We start from the raw sequence: 19,723 nt of genomic DNA on the forward strand, positions 1-19,723 counted from the left end.
TCACGCCTAAGTTCCTGTGGTCCTCTATGCTTGTAATGGCCCCCTCCCAATTCTTTCATTCTTTAGGCGTCATGGCGGATGTCACTGCTTCCAGCAGACCTTCTGGACTTGTTTCCCTTCCTGGGCTAGTTATCTCTGCTGTCTTTATGCATCATAGCTGTGCACATAATCTCTATCATCCCTTGTTTGTGATTTACTATTTAGGTTCTGGCATCTTTTGGACCCCGCAAGCTGTGAGCCTGGCCTACAGTGGGTGCTCCAAAATAGTTGAATGAATATGCTCGAAAAGTTTCCTGTTGGCTAATAATGGACTCTCTAGAGTTAAAAGAGAGTGTGTCACTACAAGACAAGTATTGTCTGCATAAACCCCTTAGAGCTGTTAACTTGTCAAATACTCACATGTCAGGAAGTACCAACCAAACCTCCCCTCAGGACCTGCTGGGCAGCCCCCCACTTAAGAAACGCCCGCTGCTGCTTACCTGGTGCCCTAACCAGTTTAACTGCCTTTTAAAACTTCTGCTGGGCTGGCGCTCCTCTCCTTTTAGATGCAATTTTGATCCAGTGAGGTAATGGGCAGAACATCAGTTTATGAAATTATTTTATTTTTTCTGCATATACACGTTATTTTTCAAAGGCAATTTCATTAACTACATCCTGCAGCTCTGTGGACTTTCAACAACATTCATTTACAAGGTTGGCTTTGATTTTCAGTCGAGACATATATATGTATGTGTGTGTATCTATATACACACACAAAAATATATGTATACAAAAAATATATAGCTATATATCTTTTTCTTCTTAGTCTTAATTTCTGCACTCTTGAGTCCTCAAGGGTTTGACTGCTTCACCTGCCATAGCATTAAATGCGCCTTTCCCCCTCGCCCCACCCCTTGACATTTTATCAGGTCGCAAAAAGTTGGCTGATCCTAAAAGGAAATTTTGCAAATGGTTGACTTTCGTTAACCCCAGGTTTGGCGGGGAGGGGAGAAAAGAGCTTCCCTCAGATAAGAGTTTTAAACTGAATTTCCTCTCCACAAAAATAGAAAAACAACAGCAACCCTCCCAGGACCGCCTTTGGGCACTTTGTGGCGGGCAGCCCCCCAAGTCCTAGTAAGTGAATTAGCATCTCAGAAGGGCGCTCCCCGCGGGGCTGGTACTGATCAGGGTCAGCCGGTGTGTTTGCCTGCGACTGTTCCGGGGGTGGTTAATTGAGTGTCAGTCTCGGCCAGTGTCGTCTCGCTGGCGCCGGGCGCTTTTGGATTTGCTAATTTTCGTTAAGTGTCTGTGGCCGGCTACTCGGCCCGTCTACCCGGGAGGACTCGGCGGCTCCCGCTCATCAACAGCCTGTCTGTCTGGGCCTTATTGATCACTCGGCGGGGCGGACGCGCGGAGGGGGCGGGGGGAGGGCTGAGCGCGCCCCCTCCCCGCCCCGCCGCCCTCCCCGGGCGCGCGCCGGCCCGCGGGGCCCACGCCGGGGGCCGCCCCCGCTCCCCCGGGCTCCCGAGGCGCGCCGCGCGGCGGGAGGGGTCCGAAGGCGGCCACGCGGGTCCCTCGCGAGTTTCGGGGAACGAAAAGGAAGCCACGCGCTGGCGCACGCCGGCCCGAGGCAGGGCGGTGAGGGTCACGGAGGCGGGGGCCCGAGGCAGGGCCTGAGGCCCGGCTCAACCCGCCGCTCCCGAAGGTCACGGGCGCGCGGCCTCCGCGAGGGGGAGCGCGGGAGACGGCCGGCGCCCTCCGCAGCCCAGACGCCGGCGCCGCTCGGAGCCGCGGGGCAGCGCCCTCCGCCCGCGCCCGGCCCCGCCCCCCGGCTGTGGGAGGAGCGGCTGGAGCCCGGCGGCCAATCGGACGGCGCCGGCGCGGCCAGGGCGGGGCCGGGGCGGGGCGGGGCGGCGCCGGCCGGCTCCCAGCGCGGGGCGCTATTTACGGCGAGGAGCCGGCCTGATCCGGGCGGGTGCAGGCGGTGGCTCGCGGCGGGCGGTGTCTTCGCGTTCCGGCGCTCGCGCCTTCGCCGAGTGGCCGGCCGAAAGCGGGGAGCGGAGCCGGGCGCCCACCCCGATCGCCGCGCCGAGCGGGCGGAGCGGAGGAGCGCGCCCTGCGGAGTCGGACCCTGCCCCGCGCGCCCTCCAGCCGCGCTCCATGCTCTGGCCGCGGCCCGGCCCCGCGCCCCGGGCAGCACCCATGCCCTGCGCGCGCCGGGAGCCGTAGGCTGCAGCTGCGCCGCGGCTCCGCGAGCCGGCGGGGGCGCCGCGGCCGTGGGGGGCGTCCATGGATCGCCACTCCAGCTACATCTTCATCTGGCTGCAGCTCGAACTCTGCGCCATGGCCGTGCTGCTCACCAAAGGTGGGTGCCCGCCGGCCAGCCGGCGGGGCGCGCGCTCCCCGGGGAGGCGCGCGGGGTCCCGGGGCACCCGCCGCCAGGGCTTTGTTAGCGGCGGGAGAGGTGGCCTCCCGCGCGGGGCCCGCAGGTCGCGACAAGTTGCCCGTCCTTAGAAGTCGCGGCGGTGGCTTGGCGGCCGCCCCCGGGTGTCCCGGGCCCGACGCGCGGAGGTGGAGTGACAGCCTGCGGGCGAGTGGTTGTCAGAGTGTTTGTGCAGGTCGGCCCGTCGTGAACTTCCGAGCGCTGCAGCCGGGAGCGGGGCCCGAGTGTGGGGCGGAGGCGGCCGGGAGGGACGGCGGACCCCGCCCCCGTCGCCCTGTGCCCGCGTGTGCGCGTCTCCGTCGTGAGTGTGTGTCTCGGTGGTCTGCGCGGCTCTGTATTTGAGTGTGTCTGTCTCTGCTGCGAGTGCGTGTCTGTATTGCAGTGTCTCTGTCCGTGAGTGTGTGTGTGTGTGTGTGTGTCTCCGAGCGAGGGTGCTTGTGAGCCCGCGAGCGTGTGTGCCGTCCGAGGGGCGTGCGTGTGTGCAGGAGTGTGGGCAGTGTTGCTTCTCAGGGGCTGGGAGGTGTGGGCTCTGTCAGCGGTCGTGTTTCCCACTCACTTCATATTTTATAAACGCTACTCAAAAAAAAAAAAAAAAAAAAAAAAAAAGCAGCGGTCAGTTTCTTTTTTTCCTTGCAGGCTTTCGCCGTTTAGGTCGAAATAACCCAAACAACTGCCTCTGGGTTTCAAGGTCCCCGAGCCTCCCTCGCCAGGAACTCTCCCTGCTGTTTGCTCTGCGAACAGATACTTTTTTAGAAAATAGGAAGCATTTTTAGCTTTTTCCACCCCGCATCCCACGCCCCCTTTCCTCTAATTGCCATGTAGCAGGCATGAGGTTGAAGGATAAGCCAGGCCAGCGAGGATGATGTGCTACAGTATTTATTTACTTTGCAAGGAAGGCTGTAATCAACCCTAAATAACAGCCCTCGCGGCGTGCAGAGGGGAGCCTCCTGGCCCTATCAAAGGCCGGCCGAACGGGGCCGGACTGCGGCTGACATAAGTCGCAGATACCGAAACTATGTGCCTGATAATGATATAATTAGGGGATCAGAGGTTTCTGACTGCTGCGGACTTCAAAAGCTTTGGAAGAAGCCCGCAGTCTCTCCTGTAGCCGTCCGGACTGAAGCAGACATTTTTGTGTAATCACCGCATACAGTAACTAGAAAGGGGGGCAGACAGAAGAGCATTGTTCTCTCTTTCAAAATACCAGTCCCCTCCTGGCCTTCCACGTGCCACAGGAAGAAACTTTATGAAACGGCAGAAATAGAGTTTTAATACACTAACACAAAAGTCCATTCAACTTGCTCAAATGTGGCTCCAGTTAAAAAAAAAAAAGTTGTTAGAGCTTTCCTAGTTACCTGTCAAAATTTTATTAGACTGTTTTAGGTCACTGAGAATATAGTTTTTCAAATAGGCTCTCGTAAACATTGAGGCAGCATTCTGATTGTATTCAGCTTTCTTTTTCTGCACGAGGTCTGAAGTGACTGGGATCAAAACTGACTTTTAATCTGTTTTCTGTCTACTTTCAATCTGTATGTGGAAATTGTCAGACTTAGGGATCTGCAGTCATCACCACTTAAGACCGGTGAGCTTTATGCGAAAGAGCCAGCAAGCTTGGAAAGAGGAGTAAAGAACTTCTGCAAAGCAGGCTTCTGACTGGAAGGTCCTACTTACTGGAGAAGGGACCTGGGCCCAGACCAGGAAAGCAGCAAGACAGGACAGGAGCAAGACCTCCGGCTTTGCGTGGTGGCACTCAGGTTGCCAAAGATCTGTGTTTAGTTGGCTGGTTTTTTAGACCTGAAGCATTAGCAGATGCTGGTGAAAGCTGAGCGTTCGGTCCGGTGGCCTGGAATTTGGACAGATAGTTAAATGAGACCTCTTACTCAGGCATTCAAGGGAGGAGGGAGGAGGAAAGGCGAGGCTGGGAAGAGGTTTGTAAAGCGGTAGTGCCCCGTGTTGGTGTTGGTGTTCAATTTCAGGGCGGCGGTTTCTGTAACCAGGCCGAACTTCAGATGAGGAAGCTGGGGAGAGGTGTGTACCCGAGTTCAGTTCACAGCAGCTTCAGCCGTGGCAGGTGACAGTGGCCGCGGTCCACCGGGTCAGATAGCGTGTGAGCGAGTGCTCCCAGAGCCAGATTATTTCAAGGAGAAGTTGACGTGGAAGCCTCAGCTCTTGCGCTGTGACTTGCAACTCTCAAACTAAGTTTTATAAAGGAAACTTTTAATCACTTCCTGTAGAAAAATTTGAGGTTTCCTTAAGGATTTTTCATTCAACCAGCAGAGGCTTTTCAGTTTCAATGTTTCCCCTTTTAGATCCCATGTTGAATTACACATAAAACTGGGGAGTCTGGGGTGGGGGGTGTGGGGGGGGGGAGTGAGCCTTGCAGTTTTACCCCCTCCTCCCTGCTCCCAGTTTTATGACTTTCCATTTGGGCTGAAAGAAATTGACTTTGGCTAGCAAACCACTAATTGTAAACTGCCTAGTTCCTGTTTTACAATATACTGACTAAAAGCTCCCTTGCACGTGTAGATCTTTATAGGCAGTTTGCCTTTTCTAGAGAGGTTGCAAATAGCTACCCAGTTTCATAGTTTTCAGACCCCCTGACCAGAGCAACTTCTAGATTGCTGTGTTTCTAGTTAGTAGCTTTATGAGGTGTTAGCTAAAGCTCTTACATCTCAGTGCAGCCCTTTGAGGTAGTAACCAATTCAGCAGCTGCGATCAAATACTTAACTGACAGAATCTAAAAGCCTAGCATTTCATGTTGTACGGTCACGTAGGATTAAATGAGTAAATAATGTAATTTACCTTACGGTAGGAGAAATTATGGTGATGATTATTTTGCTTCAGAAACAAAAGTGTTACTTTTCATTATTTGCTAACTTATCCTAAATTGAACTTTTCTCTGCTACGTGGATTAATACGTTTCTAAGATATTTCCCTGGCTTGGGATTCAAGCACCAGCTTGCACAAAGGGCTTTCCCCGTCCACGTGGACTGCCCTTCGAAGCCCTCAGCTGAATGTTCTCTAAAGTGAGTGTCTTTGAGATTGGGGGTTTAGCAGTTGCTTGAGTGGATGCCTTATCTGGTCTCTGAAGCAGTTTGATGCAGTTTCCCCTTGTTTTCAGGTGAAATCAGATGCTACTGCGATGCCGCCCACTGCGTGGCTACTGGTTATATGTGTAAATCTGAGCTGAGCGCCTGCTTCTCCAGACTTCTTGATCCTCAGAACACAAATTCCCCTCTCACGCATGGCTGCCTGGACTCTCTCGCAAGCACAGCAGATGTCTGCCAAGCCAGACAGGTCCACAACCACTCTGGCAGCACTGCGCCCACGCTGGAGTGCTGCCACGAGGACATGTGCAATTACAGGGGGCTGCAGGACGTCCTCGCCCCTCCCAAGGGGGAGGCCTCAGGTAGGGAGAAGCCCTCTGACTGAACCCTTGCCTGGTCTCTAGGCTTGTGACAGCCATGACGTTACCTGCCTGCTACTGATTTTGTTGTTAATGTAATTAGGGATAGCAGAGGGAGAAGCATGGCTGGGTGCAAAGGGGCATCTCTACTGGGTAGCTTTCGTGTTTGCGTGAGCGTTAGATGTCTGTCTGCATGATAGGTTTTGCCTGTTTTTCCAACGTTTTGAAGCCACTAAGAGACCATTACTAATCAGTAATGACAGTTCGTAAACAAATGTTTTTGGAAGCTTCTCTGCCACACCGGCGACATTCCTGTTCTAAGTGTTGATTGAATTGTAAGCTTCTTTTTAATGGGGTGCCCCGTTGAAAACTCGCCAATATCTCCAGGAGGGCTTGATCATTTGCTTGTGTTCCTTTAGGACAAGGGAACAGGCACCAGCATGACGGGAGCAGAAACCTCATTACCAAAGTGCAGGAGCTGACGTCCTCCAAAGAGCTGTGGTTCCGGGCGGCAGTGATCGCCGTTCCCATCGCTGGGGGGCTCATCCTGGTGTTGCTGATTATGTTGGCCTTGAGGATGCTGCGGAGTGAGAGCAGGAGGCTTCAGGACCAGCGACAGCAGATGCTGTCCCGTTTGCACTACAGCTTTCACGGACACCACTCCAGAAAGGGGCAGGTGGCAAAGCTAGACTTGGAGTGCATGGTGCCCGTGACCGGCCATGAGAACTGCTGTCTGACCTGCGACAAGATGAGACAGGCTGATCTCAGCCACGACCGGATCCTGTCGCTTGTGCACTGGGGCATGTACAGTGGGCACGGGAAGCTGGAGTTCGTATGACGGGGTCTCACGGAACTGGACTTCTGGGACCCTTTGAGTTCTGCTGGACAGGAGCACTTTATCTGAAGAAAAACAAACTCGCGTCATGACCTTCGAGAGAGAGAATGACCTCTGCAAACAGAATCTTGGATATTTCTTCTGAAGGATTATTTGCACAGACTTAAATACAGACAAAATGTATTATTTGCTTTAAAAGTATAAAAAGCAAAGAGAAGACTCTGTACACTGTTACCAGGGTTATTTGCATCCAGAGGGAGCTGGAATCGAGTACCTAAATAAAAGAAAGTGTGCTCTCTGTAAGCTCCTACATCTTGATTTATCATAGAGATTAAAAAAATATATATATATATATTTTTTTTTTGTCTGAAATTTAGCGGTATCTTGTTATAAATTAAAAACTAAGCGGGAAAGGTAAGGAACTACATGTTAATTATACAAATGAAGACCTATCATTGCCCAGAGTAGGATCTCAACTATAGATTTTGGCTTAACTTTTTTATTTTTATTTTTTTTAAAACAAGACCAAGATCTCGTTTGTTCTTACATGGCACGTGTGTCATTTTCTTACAGTGTAGAGAATTTCTAAATGTGTACTGCCCATCGTTCAGTGTCTTACCCACAATTTTTTATTAAGATAATGCTGGTTTTTAACTTTCATCTAATAGAAATCAGAAACTTACTTATACCAGGTCAGATATCACTGATCAATTTCTGAAGTTGCCTTAGCAAAGAGTGGTATTTATCAACTTGATCTAGGTGCTCTGGAATACGTTTTTAAATGTGTCTACCTCCAATGAAAAAAGGAAAAAAGCTTACTAAATGAAACATTTTTTTGGTAAAGTTAGTCACTGTCTACTTTTACTTCTTAATTCATCAGTTTATTCTGTCTCAAACCTAATTAAATATTTTGGACCCCAAATTAGCCAAACATGATTGTACCATGTTCCTAGTTTTTAAGCCTTCCTTCCACACAGTGTTATTATTATTATTTTACTTCTCAATCTTTAGAAACATTTTCAAGAGTGAACGTTATATATTGAGACTTAAATAACAATTTCCTCCCCAAATGATTCTTTTATTAATATAATCAAATAGACTTGATTTTAGCCACTAACACACTATATAACAGTGTTTCCACTCCTGGAGGACTTCGGCAATATAGCCCAGCCTGAATTTAAACCCATGCCACATTTGTTTACTTTTTCCCCCCAGATGGGTCTTTGTTATCTTAAATGTGAGAATAATTTGTAGGTTCTTTTCTCAATTCTTTTGTATATTTGAAACTTTTGCTTAAAAATTAACCTATAGCCTGAATATTTGAGTACATGTGGGGTTTTCTTTTACGAATGTTAAAGGATTTTTTTGCATTTTTTTCTGGGATATTTTATGATCAGTATAATTTGGGTCCCTTAAGAAGACAGGTGCAGTCACCCAGTTGATGGAAGAACCTGAGTTGAAATGACTAGTCTAAAAATGAATACCTAGGTTATTTAGTAACTAATGGACCACAGCCCCAAACAAATTAGGCTATGGAATAAATATGCGTTTTAATAAATGGCATTCGTATTGTGCTTTTTGAGATTGACAATTCTTGCACGCATGACTTACAATTTATAAAAGGTATTAAGTGTTATGTGTGTCAATTTTTGAGGGAGCCAAAGAATTTTGGGGCCTAACTCTCCAAACCTAAGAGAAGAGAATGGATCAAAATGGCCAGTGGGTGAAATTTTCACCCTCACCGCCTCTTCCAAGCTTTAGATCAAATTACAGTAATTTTGTAGCCTGAAGGTTGAAAGACTTCTTGCCCCTTCTGCATTCTCATGTCAGGGAGCGCGTCGTGCAAGTCCCATGATTCTGAAGTGGCCTCTTCCCTTGCTTGCCCTGCTGTTATTCTTTATAAACCCCATTTCTTCCAAATACCAGTTAACTAGGAACTCAGGAGTTCATTAGGAAATAAATAGAACAGTGAAGGATTGAAATTTATACTCTTGGAAACACTTTGAAATCAGTGAATTCCATCCTCCAGGAAGGCCTGCGTCTGGGCTGGTGCTAAGATCACGGAAGTTTAGTGGCAGGTGAATACAGAGTGTCTCCACGTGGTTCTGTTCGGGCTGAGCTGCTTCCTGTTCGTTCTTCCCGAAAGGAGGCTGTTTACATCTCCCTGTTGGTGGGACGGTGGCTCTGTGCTCAGGGTGTCCTCAAGTTGTAGCCACGTAATAGGCGGGGCCTGTCTCTTTCCGTAATAACAAACCCTCTCCCTTTGCTATCTCCTTATTTAGTATTTGTACACGTTCTTGCCACCAGTTTTAAAGTAGGATCTGCACATGACTTGGACTTTTGACGAAAATACTGCAGGTTTCTCCACTTTGATTTTTCTAAGAACTAAATATGGTGTCTATTTGGTTCCCTGAGAGAGTGTAGAGGTTGCCAAGAGCGGAGATAAAGGACCCTTCATGAAATAATGACCTAGCTGATTCAGTGATGTAAGGATGGTGATGGATTTGTTTGTCTTTCCCTCATAGTGATGTTTGCCATTACTCTGAGGTGTCAGGACACGGCTGGGCTTACCGGGAACGGTCCTTGTTTAATATTGACATAGAACTCCCCCCAAAAGTAATTTTCCCTTTCTAAGTGGAAATTTGCCCAAACCAGAGACAAATGGGACCAAATTTGCCATGATGTTTCTGTATGTACACCCCTTAAACGTTCTGCCCCTTTTGAAAAAATTGATCTGTCCGTGGTTACATCTTTTATGTGATTTTTCCTCCCTTATTTCGAATGGCTCAGAGGCTTCCTAGAAATTGACTGGTGTGTCTCTAATTTCTGCTGAACTGATTTTATTAAAAACACTGCACCATAGGGGGTTTGACCTCCCTCCTAAAATACCGAACATGTCTGCTTTAGAAAATCACAAAGCTCTCCTCTGAAGAGCTTGTAAATCTGGTTTCAATATGGCTTGATTATAGACTAAAAGCTTGAAAGCAGTGGCATCTAGTATCATGAGTCTGGAACTAGCCTTTTTGGGGCCAGGACAGCTTTTTTTCCTTAGAGCCTCTAATTTTCCCTCTTCTGTGTCTCTTAGCCCAAATAACTTTAAACATACAAAAGCTACGTGGTGTGATGAGGTTGAACTCATCCAAGGTAGCAGCCAAGAGCACCTGGGGGTCTCACAGCCTGGGTTCCTATGCTCCTCCTCTGTTCCCACTAGACGTGTGAACTTGGGCACATTACTTAGGCTCTTTGGATACTCAGTTTGGTTACCCACACAATGGGGGCAGTAATTACACTTTATGTGATTGTTGTGAGGAGGTGTAGGAGGTGGTATTCCTGCTAATACAAGAGTCTTGGATGAACTCAAGTCCCCCCCCCAAATCCTCAAAATTGGAGAACTGGTACCTATTATTTATACAGTGGATATTTTTATTTTACTCTTTAGTATTTCAGATCTTTGCATATTTGAGGTTTGCAAGCCCTTCAGTTGCCTGCAGACTGGATTTAACTTTTTAAATATTCACTTTCAATTGACTGCTTTTAGCCTCTCCTAGCTACAAATCATGTTGGTTTGTAATTGTTTCCTTTTGTAATAATCTAGATGGCTACTGATAAGAACATTTTCATTGTGTGTACCTATTCCGTTGGATATTTGGTGGCGCCGTGGTTAAGAATCCGCCTGCCAATGCAGGGGACACGGGTTCGATCCCAGGTCCGGGAAGATCCCACATGCCGCGGAGCAACTAAGCCCGTGCGCCTCAACTATTGAGCCTGAGCTCTAGAGCCTGCGAGCCACAACTACTGAGCCCGCGTGCCACAACTCCTGAGTCCATGAGCCTAGAGCCCGTGCTCCGCAACAAGAGAAGCCACTGCAATGAGAAGCCTGCACACCACATGGAAGAGTAGCCCCCGCTCGCCGCAACTAGAGAAAGCCCGCGCAGCAACAAAGACCCAACACAGCCAAAAATAAATAAATTTTTAAAAAAAATAGACATTCTTATTAAAAAAAAAAAAAAAAAAAAGGAAGTTCTCTTAGAGTTTCAGCTGTTCCAGGTGGTTAATCCATTGAGAAAACCACAAAAGCCAAGTTAGGTGACAGAGTGTGTCAGAATTGCTTGAACAGTTCGTGTCTGATGCATTCTGAGCAAGTGCTACTATCAACTACAATTTGCCCCATAGGTGTTCCCGACAAAATACAGTGGTTCCACTGGTTTGGAGGACTTTGTGAAATTTGGGGGGGGGGCACCCTACTTAGTAAACAATCTACTTAATTTCCCTGGATGAAGTTAATTTAGTTAGTTACTCTGTGGGTCACAGTCATCATGAGAAAAATAACTGCTGCAACACCAACTCACTCCCTTCCTTCTACCCAATTCATTCTGTGGATGTTGCCCTCAGTCTGCTGACCAAAAAACCAGACCCTTGGTCTGAGAATTTGAGATCCAATGCAATAATGAAATTAAATGCTCCTTCAGATTTTGACAGCTCTTTATTTGAGGTACAGTTTTAGACTAACCACAACCTTAGAGCCTCTAACTGTCAATCTGCTAACACTGCACGGTTCCGCAGTGCGGTGGTGTCGTTCACTTGTCTGCCATTCCAGAAAGTTGGAGGTAGAATTGGGAAGGGGGACAGAGCTGAGTTTAACCAGATAGTAGGGTTTACTGGCAGCAAGGCAGCAATTTTCCAGTGGTTCTGCTTTGTAGCCTCTAGAAGTTGTTGTTACTAGGGGAGGGCTACCAACCTTGCAGCTGCAAACGTTCCCCTTTATGTGCATATGAACGGGGATAACCAGATAGGTATTGATGAGCAATCTTGGAGATACTCGGAATAAGCAGTTAGGTGACATCTCAAGGCATTTAAGGAGATTCCTCGAGACTTCAGGGAGATTCCGTCTACCTAGTAGCCAGCGGCCAGATGGCCTCTGGGGGCTGTTTCAAATTGTATTTAGTTGCCTGTATCTTGCAGATTAGATTGCTGTCGGGCTAAGCCTGAGCAGAGCCCTGGTAAGACGAGTCGGTAACTGTTTACCACACACCATATGTGTACACGCAGGCCATGCCAGCCAAATGGTCTTTGCAATCCTGGAATGACTGTACATTTATGTATACACACAGGCCATGCCAGCCAAATGGTCTTTGCAATCCTGGAATGACTGTACATTTATGTGTACACACAGGCCATGCCAGCCAAATGGTCTTTGCAATCCTGGAATGACTGTACATTTATGTGTACACACAGGCCATGCCAGCCAAATGGTCTTTGCAATCCTGGAATGACTGTACATTTATGTGTACACACAGGCCATGCCAGCCAAATGGTCTTTGCAATCCTGGAATGACTGTACATTTATGTGTACACACAGGCCATGCCAGCCAAATGGTCTTTGCAATCCTGGAATGACTGTACATTTATGTGTACACGCAGGCCATGCCAGCCAAATGGTCTTTGCAATCCTGGAATGACTGTACATTTATGTGTACACGCAGGCCATGCCAGCCAAATGGTCTTTGCAATCCTGGAATGACTGTACATTTATGTGTACACGCAGGCCATGCCAGCCAAATGGTCTTTGCAATCCTGGAATGACTGTACATTTATGTGTACACGCAGGCCATGCCAGCCAAATGGTCTTTGCAATCCTGGAATGACTGTACATTTATGTGTACACGCAGGCCATGCCAGCCAAATGGTCTTTGCAATCCTGGAATGACTGTACATTTATGTGTACACGCAGGCCATGCCAGCCAAATGGTCTTTGCAATCCTGGAATGACTGTACATTTATGTGTACACGCAGGCCATGCCAGCCAAATGGTCTTTGCAATCCTGGAATGACTGTACATTTATGTGTACACGCAGGCCATGCCAGCCAAATGGTCTTTGCAATCCTGGAATGACTGTACATTTATGTGTACACGCAGGCCATGCCAGCCAAATGGTCTTTGCAATCCTGGAATGACTGTACATTTATGTGTACACACAGGCCATGCCAGCCAAATGGTCTTTGCAATCCTGGAATGACTGTACATTTATGTGTACACACAGGCCATGCCAGCCAAATGGTCTTTGCAATCCTGGAATGACTGTACATTTATGTGTACACACAGGCCATGCCAGCCAAATGGTCTTTGCAATCCTGGAATGACTGTACATTTATGTATACACACAGGCCATGCCAGCCAAATGGTCTTTGCAATCCTGGAATGACTGTACATTTATGTGTACACGCAGGCCATGCCAGCCAAATGGTCTTTGCAATCCTGGAATGACTGTACATTTATGTGTACACACAGGCCATGCCAGCCAAATGGTCTTTGCAATCCTGGAATGACTGTACATTTATGTGTACACGCAGGCCATGCCAGCCAAATGGTCTTTGCAATCCTGGAATGACTGTACATTTATGTGTACACGCAGGCCATGCCAGCCAAATGGTCTTTGCAATCCTGGAATGACTGTACATTTATGTATACACGCAGGCCATGCCAGCCAAATGGTCTTTGCAATCCTGGAATGACTGTACATTTATGTGTACACGCAGGCCATGCCAGCCAAATGGTCTTTGCAATCCTGGAATGACTGTACATTTATGTGTACACGCAGGCCATGCCAGCCAAATGGTCTTTGCAATCCTGGAATGACTGTACATTTATGTGTACACGCAGGCCATGCCAGCCAAATGGTCTTTGCAATCCTGGAATGACTGTACATTTATGTGTACACACAGGCCATGCCAGCCAAATGGTCTTTGCAATCCTGGAATGACTGTACATTTATGTGTACACGCAGGCCATGCCAGCCAAATGGTCTTTGCAATCCTGGAATGACTGTACATTTATGTGTACACGCAGGCCATGCCAGCCAAATGGTCTTTGCAATCCTGGAATGACTGTACATTTATGTGTACACGCAGGCCATGCCAGCCAAATGGTCTTTGCAATCCTGGAATGACTGTACATTTATGTGTACACGCAGGCCATGCCAGCCAAATGGTCTTTGCAATCCTGGAATGACTGTACATTTATGTGTACACGCAGGCCATGCCAGCCAAATGGTCTTTGCAATCCTGGAATGACTGTACATTTATGTGTACACGCAGGCCATGCCAGCCAAATGGTCTTTGCAATCCTGGAATGACTGTACATTTATGTGTACACGCAGGCCATGCCAGCCAAATGGTCTTTGCAATCCTGGAATGACTGTACATTTATGTATACACGCAGGCCATGCCAGCCAAATGGTCTTTGCAATCCTGGAATGACTGTACATTTATGTGTACACGCAGGCCATGCCAGCCAAATGGTCTTTGCAATCCTGGAATGACTGTACATTTATGTGTACACACAGGCCATGCCAGCCAAATGGTCTTTGCAATCCTGGAATGACTGTACATTTATGTATACACGCAGGCCATGCCAGCCAAATGGTCTTTGCAATCCTGGAATGACTGTACATTTATGTGTACACGCAGGCCATGCCAGCCAAATGGTCTTTGCAATCCTGGAATGACTGTACATTTATGTATACACGCAGGCCATGCCAGCCAAATGGTCTTTGCAATCCTGGAATGACTGTACATTTATGTATACACGCAGGCCATGCCAGCCAAATGGTCTTTGCAATCCTGGAATGACTGTACATTTATGTGTACACACAGGCCATGCCAGCCAATTGGTCTTTGCAATCCTGGAATGACTGTACATTTATGTATACACACAGGCCATGCCAGCCAAATGGTCTTTGCAATCCTGGAATGACTGTACATTTATGTGTACACACAGGCCATGCCAGCCAAATGGTCTTTGCAATCCTGGAATGACTGTACATTTATGTGTACACACAGGCCATGCCAGCCAAATGGTCTTTGCAATCCTGGAATGACTGTACATTTATGTATACACACAGGCCATGCCAGCCAAATGGTCTTTGCAATCCTGGAATGACTGTACATTTATGTGTACACACAGGCCATGCCAGCCAAATGGTCTTTGCAATCCTGGAATGACTGTACATTTATGTGTACACACAGGCCATGCCAGCCAAATGGTCTTTGCAATCCTGGAATGACTGTACATTTATGTATACACACAGGCCATGCCAGCCAAATGGTCTTTGCAATCCTGGAATGACTGTACATTTAACAAATTTCAGGGGGGCGTGTAAGTAGATGTTGGAATTTGTCAGTGATTTGTTTTTAGACACTTGAAGACTATGTTAGTTGTGATGAATTAATCAAGTCAGAGGCTGTCGTGTGGGTTTACTCTGAAAGATCTCACGTTGCAAACCTAATGGGACAAAAATTGTGTTAGCAGTCAAAACCGAGAGGAATACAGAAAACTCCTTATCCCTGGTCTCTTCCCCTTGGAATCTCCCTGGGGACTAACGAGGACAGTGGAGAAACAGCACACTTCGAGCCGTTTCTGCCTTTTCAAGCATTAGACATTCAGGTGGAAACCTTTTTTACTAAATGCAGTGGATGTAATTTTGATACCATAGACTTTGACTCACTGTTGCCTTGGCAAATGGGGTATTTCTCACCTGGATTTAGGGATTAAACTGTGAACTCCTAGCGGGAAGGAGCTAGCATCAGTCACCTTTGCAGGTTTCCACAATCCAGGGAGAGAGTGAGATGAAGGACAGATCAAGGCTTCTTGTCAACAGGCATCTGAATTTAGACCGTCAGTAAATAAAGAAACATTGTCTTTCTGTTTGTTTCTCTACCCCAAACTACTGTTTCCCAGATGTGTAATTGTTTTCTATGGGAAGCCTAAAGAAAAGCAGATTGCTACTGAAGGGAGAAACCACTGGGGCGTGGCCCAATCCGCTCAGCCACCTTTTAACGTTAGCACGGCCTCCAGGTTAATTGAAGGAAACTGATTCTCACCAAAAAGTACATCCTCCCCCGCCATGAAACCAAGAGCTGTGCTTTCATGTTAGTATTTTTAAATATCCAAGATTTTCATCAAATATGGTTTCTCTAAGGAGTCAAGAATAAGCGCCTGAGAGTTGGGCTCGTTGCAAAGCTCCAGGATCTGGAATCTGCAGGCGGATACACTGTTTCATCTTCAACGGCCTGTCTCAGCCCCGCTGGGGCAACTTTAGTGAATTTGTTATCTTCTCCTGGAAATGAGCCTCTGACCAGATGCTATAATAACAGCAAAGAATAGTCTGCTGTGTCTTTTTATTCAAGGACACACCAAAAGTTATAAATAAATTACCTGCCCCCTTCAAGCATTTAGCATGTTCATCTGAAAATGCTTTTACTTCAAAAGTCAAGTGGTTCTGGTGCATCCATTTACAGTTTTATAATTTAGACTTTGTATAGCTTTCTTTTATTACATTATTATATAGTTTTTATTATTTTAATATAATTATTATACTATTATATATTATACTAATATTATAATCAATATAACATGATATAATTAATATAACATTGATAACATTAATTTTATTAATATTAGATTATATTATATAAATGTATTAATAATTAATAATATAGTTGATATTTTATATTATTATTTCATTATTTTTTATTATTATATAGTTTATTATATATATGTATATATATTATTTCTCTTAAGAAACTTAGTCATGCATAGATAACTTAAATAACCAAAGGTAAATTTAAAAATGTATGTGTAGAGGGTGATTGTTCATGCCTTTCCAATCCTTATTTCTAGTTTCCCATATTCCTTTTATTTGTTTAAAAACATTTTATATGTACCCGTATTTGTATTTTCCATGAGTCCTGGCTCAAAGCAACGTCAACCCGCTTCCAGCAGTGTTTGTTAGAAATACAAATGAAGTGTGGAAAAGAGGAGCGCCGTTTCTTCAAAAGCAGCACTGTTGTCGGCCAACATTTTCAAAGGCAAATTTTCTGCAAAACCCGCTGTGGCAGCGAACCTGTGGGTATCCCCTGGGACTCTTCGTGTCCCACTACGATGTCACAGGAGGACAAAGCACGGAGGTGGCACTGCTGTCGGGGGCCGTCTGAAGGGGGTTGTCCATCCCTTCGGGATGCTAAATGTCAAGGGTCATTTCCCGGGCCTGACACTCGATTGTGAAGCAGGTTAGGAGGTCAGTCTTTCCAGGCGCTGGTTTGTGGCAAGCAGTAGAGGTGGACCATAAACCCCTGACATCCTCACCCACCTTGTTTAACCACAGGAGGCTGTTGGTTGGCATTTGTATGCAAATTGGGGCGAGTACCTAACCGGTGGCTTTGAAATGTTCAGTTTGTTTATCCCAACGTGGGAAGCCCGGCCTTTTCTTGGTGGGGGAAGATTTATGGGGCTCTTATTCGTGGCCCTCAGCAGTGAAGGAAGTCCAGCAGTGACTGACACCCTCGGCGCTTTCATTCGCTCACGCTGGCCTTCAGGAGTGGAAGCGGCCGCCGGTCCCTGGACTGACCTGGACGGAGGGGCCCCCGGGACCCGCCAGCTCTCAGGTGGCAGAGCTCCTCTCTGTGCTCCCGGCTGGGCCTGAGCCACCAAAGCAGCAGGCAACCGAAGGGGAAAAACTCCTGTCCTCAGAATATCCATCACATAAATACTGTGTCTGGAAAAAAATAAATTGGCCATTTCCTTCGGCTTCCTCTCCCCACCTATTCTGGGAAAAGGCCCCTCCTTCCTGGGCTTGAAGAAGATCTGCCGTGAAGTCTCTCCCTAGGTGGGTCTTTGTGGGAACTTGCTTTACTCAAAAGCAGCCGCTCAAAGTGCTCGTCCTGACGTTTTAATCGTCTTTACAGGGGCCACGGGTGGTACGGTTTTGGCTTGCGAGGGACCTGGGTTTGCATCCCGACTTGGCTTGTTAACCCGTGGTGGGACCGCAGCCTAACTAACCCCTGTTTCCTCACTGACACGCGAAGATAATAATGTTCTCAGCGCTTTGGGCTGTTGGGAGGATTAACTAAGACAACGAAAATAAAGGTTTAGCTCAGTCCTTTGCGGAGGTGTAAATGTTAGCCATTAGGACGAGGTGTTGTTCCTTCATAAACCCTCACGATGCTTTTAGAACAGATGCACAGGGGCCCGGGGGTCCTCACGCCCACCTCACAGACCGAGACGCAGACTGGATAGATTCAAAGATCCAGTGACGTGCCGTCGTTTTTATATGTGTGTCTTTAATTTGTCCAGGTTAACCTTCCATGTTTATAGTTTGCTCAAGACAGTAGGAAAGTACTTCATTTTAATTGAAAAAAACATGGAAACTACACTATCCCTTGTGGGAAGAGGTTACTTATTAGGAGCCATTATGACGTCTACGCAGCACAGAGCAGATTGTGTAACACTGCCCACAACCGGAAGGGCATGCTCTCTGCTCCCTGACAGCAGATGCCTGTTTCTGCACGTTCTGTTAATGAACACACACCTCTCCAGTGTGCTGGTTTGCCTGGCTGACCTAGTGACAGAGGGGCCGGCCGCAGTCCACAGCGTCGAGCCCAGGTAGCACAAGCACGTGGCCTGGCCCCCTGTTTTGCCACTTGGGGTCCGTGCCCCGAGCTGGTGAGAGTCATCCCCACAGGAAGGCGAGAGGTGTATTAAGATTTTGTTCCGGACCGTTCCTGGGTTCCATAAGCTGAGTGAGGACTGCTCTCATGAGAATCTGTGCTTCTACGAAATCTGTTGGCCTAAAACCACACTGCAGGGACTTCCCTGGTGGCGCAGTGGTTAAGAATCCACCTGCCAGTGCAGGGGACACGGGTTTGAGCCCTGGTCCGGGAAGATCCCACATGCGGCGAAGCAACTAAGCCCATGGGCCACAACTACTGAGCCTGCGCTCTAGAGCCCACGAGCCACAACTACTGAGCCCACGAGCCACAACTACTGAAGCCTGCGTGCCTAGAGCCCGTGCTCCGCAACAAGAGAAGTCACCGCAATGAGAAGCCCGCACACTGCAACGAAGAGTAGCCCCCACTCGCCGCAACTAGAGAAAGCCCGCGCGCAGCAACGAAGACCCAACGCAGCCAAAAATAAATAAATAAATTTATTTAAAAAAAACACCCTGCAGCTTTGATAATAGGAGAACCAATCATAAATCTACCAATTTGTCATTTATTGTTCCTTATGAGGAATGTGGTGACACCTGTCGTTCTGTGTCTCTGAGTGTTCCTGTAGGCCAGCCTCATGGGCATGTCACTTAAGAAGTTGACAGATCAGCGGGGCTTCCCCAGCCCAGGGCTCTGTCTGTGTGTCCCACGTCCATCGACACAGCGCCTTCGAGCAGCGCCAACCTCTTCCTGGACCGCCTGCGTGTGAGACGCGGATGGCAGGTGCAGCACGTTTCTCTTTAGCTGTGGAACCGTTCCCTCCATCCTAGGTCTTGCCTCTCGTTTCTTCAGACCCCCTTGGATATGGCTTGCATTGTTAATGATTAACGTCAGGCCCCATCTCTCCCCCTAGGCTTGGGGTGTCTTGTCTGTGACACTCCACAGCTCAGGCCATCTCTCTGGGTTCTGCATCAAGCCAGTTTCAAGCCCTTTTGCTCTGACTTAATGTCCTGTTTCTCCTGTGAGCATGTCTCTGGGTTTGGCTTTTCTGCCTAGCCTGTTTGTCTTCCAGTAATATGATTGGACACAGACCTTTGACTTCGGCTTTACCTGGGCTGCTCTCTGTGTCAGCCCTGGTGCCATGATGTCAAGCTGGCCAACCAGTGCTGGACCAGGCCTGAGCCACCCTGCCTGCCTGGGCCTGGAAACACTGGACTCTTGCTTAGATACAAACTTGGCTTCACACTCAAGAATCACATGTTAACTAACCTCACCAAGACACATCTAACCTTACATTTCCTGGTGGGCGTTCCTTACCCAATGATAATGTAGGATTGGACCCTGTGGACTTAGGGGGTCAGAGGTAAGCTGGAGTCCTCATGGCCAAGACAGTGGTTGAGGGAGAAGACCCGCACCATTGGGAGTGAGGACACACTGGCAGTTTCTCTGGTGGCCCCTGAGCTCATCACAAAAGGGGATGTCCGTTTTTTCCAGGCCCTGGTCTGACGGTTTGCATTGAAATCTGTTATAATTGCTCTAATTCTTGCTGCAGGCAGAACAATTTAGGCTCATCCAC

The 19,723-nt window shown here is 47.8% G+C and overlaps 1 protein-coding gene across 2 annotated transcripts; it reads left to right on the forward strand.

The window, feature by feature from the left end:
- Positions 1-2,174: 2,174 nt before the first annotated feature.
- BAMBI (BMP and activin membrane bound inhibitor) lies at positions 2,175-6,966 on the forward strand. Of its 2 annotated transcripts, none has more exons than XM_061177640.1 (3): positions 2,175-2,344; positions 5,544-5,831; positions 6,248-6,966. In XM_061177640.1, the coding sequence occupies exons 1-3, from the start codon at positions 2,269-2,271 to the stop codon at positions 6,664-6,666; spliced, it is 783 nt and encodes a 260-aa protein (XP_061033623.1). In that variant the 5' UTR covers positions 2,175-2,268; the 3' UTR covers positions 6,667-6,966. The 2 variants fall into 2 exon arrangements, with proteins under 2 accessions (XP_061033623.1, XP_061033625.1); XM_061177642.1 differs by lacking the exon at positions 2,175-2,344 and adding an exon at positions 5,322-5,448.
- The last annotated feature ends 12,757 nt before the right edge of the window (positions 6,967-19,723 follow it).

Source organism: Eubalaena glacialis, chromosome 2 (genome assembly GCF_028564815.1).
Source record: "Eubalaena glacialis isolate mEubGla1 chromosome 2, mEubGla1.1.hap2.+ XY, whole genome shotgun sequence".
In the NCBI taxonomy this organism is placed as follows: Eukaryota; Metazoa; Chordata; class Mammalia; order Artiodactyla; family Balaenidae; genus Eubalaena; species Eubalaena glacialis.

Bases quoted from the DNA above. Each gene is read 5' to 3' on its own strand.
- BAMBI (XM_061177640.1), top strand. From the start codon at position 2,269: ATGGATCGCCACTCCAGCTACATCTTCATCTGGCTGCAGCTCGAACTC. The intron at 2,345-5,543 runs GTGGGTGCCCGC...CCTTGTTTTCAG, and splicing joins GGCCGTGCTGCTCACCAAAG to GTGAAATCAGATGCTACTGC. The intron at 5,832-6,247 runs GTAGGGAGAAGC...GTGTTCCTTTAG, and splicing joins TCCCAAGGGGGAGGCCTCAG to GACAAGGGAACAGGCACCAG.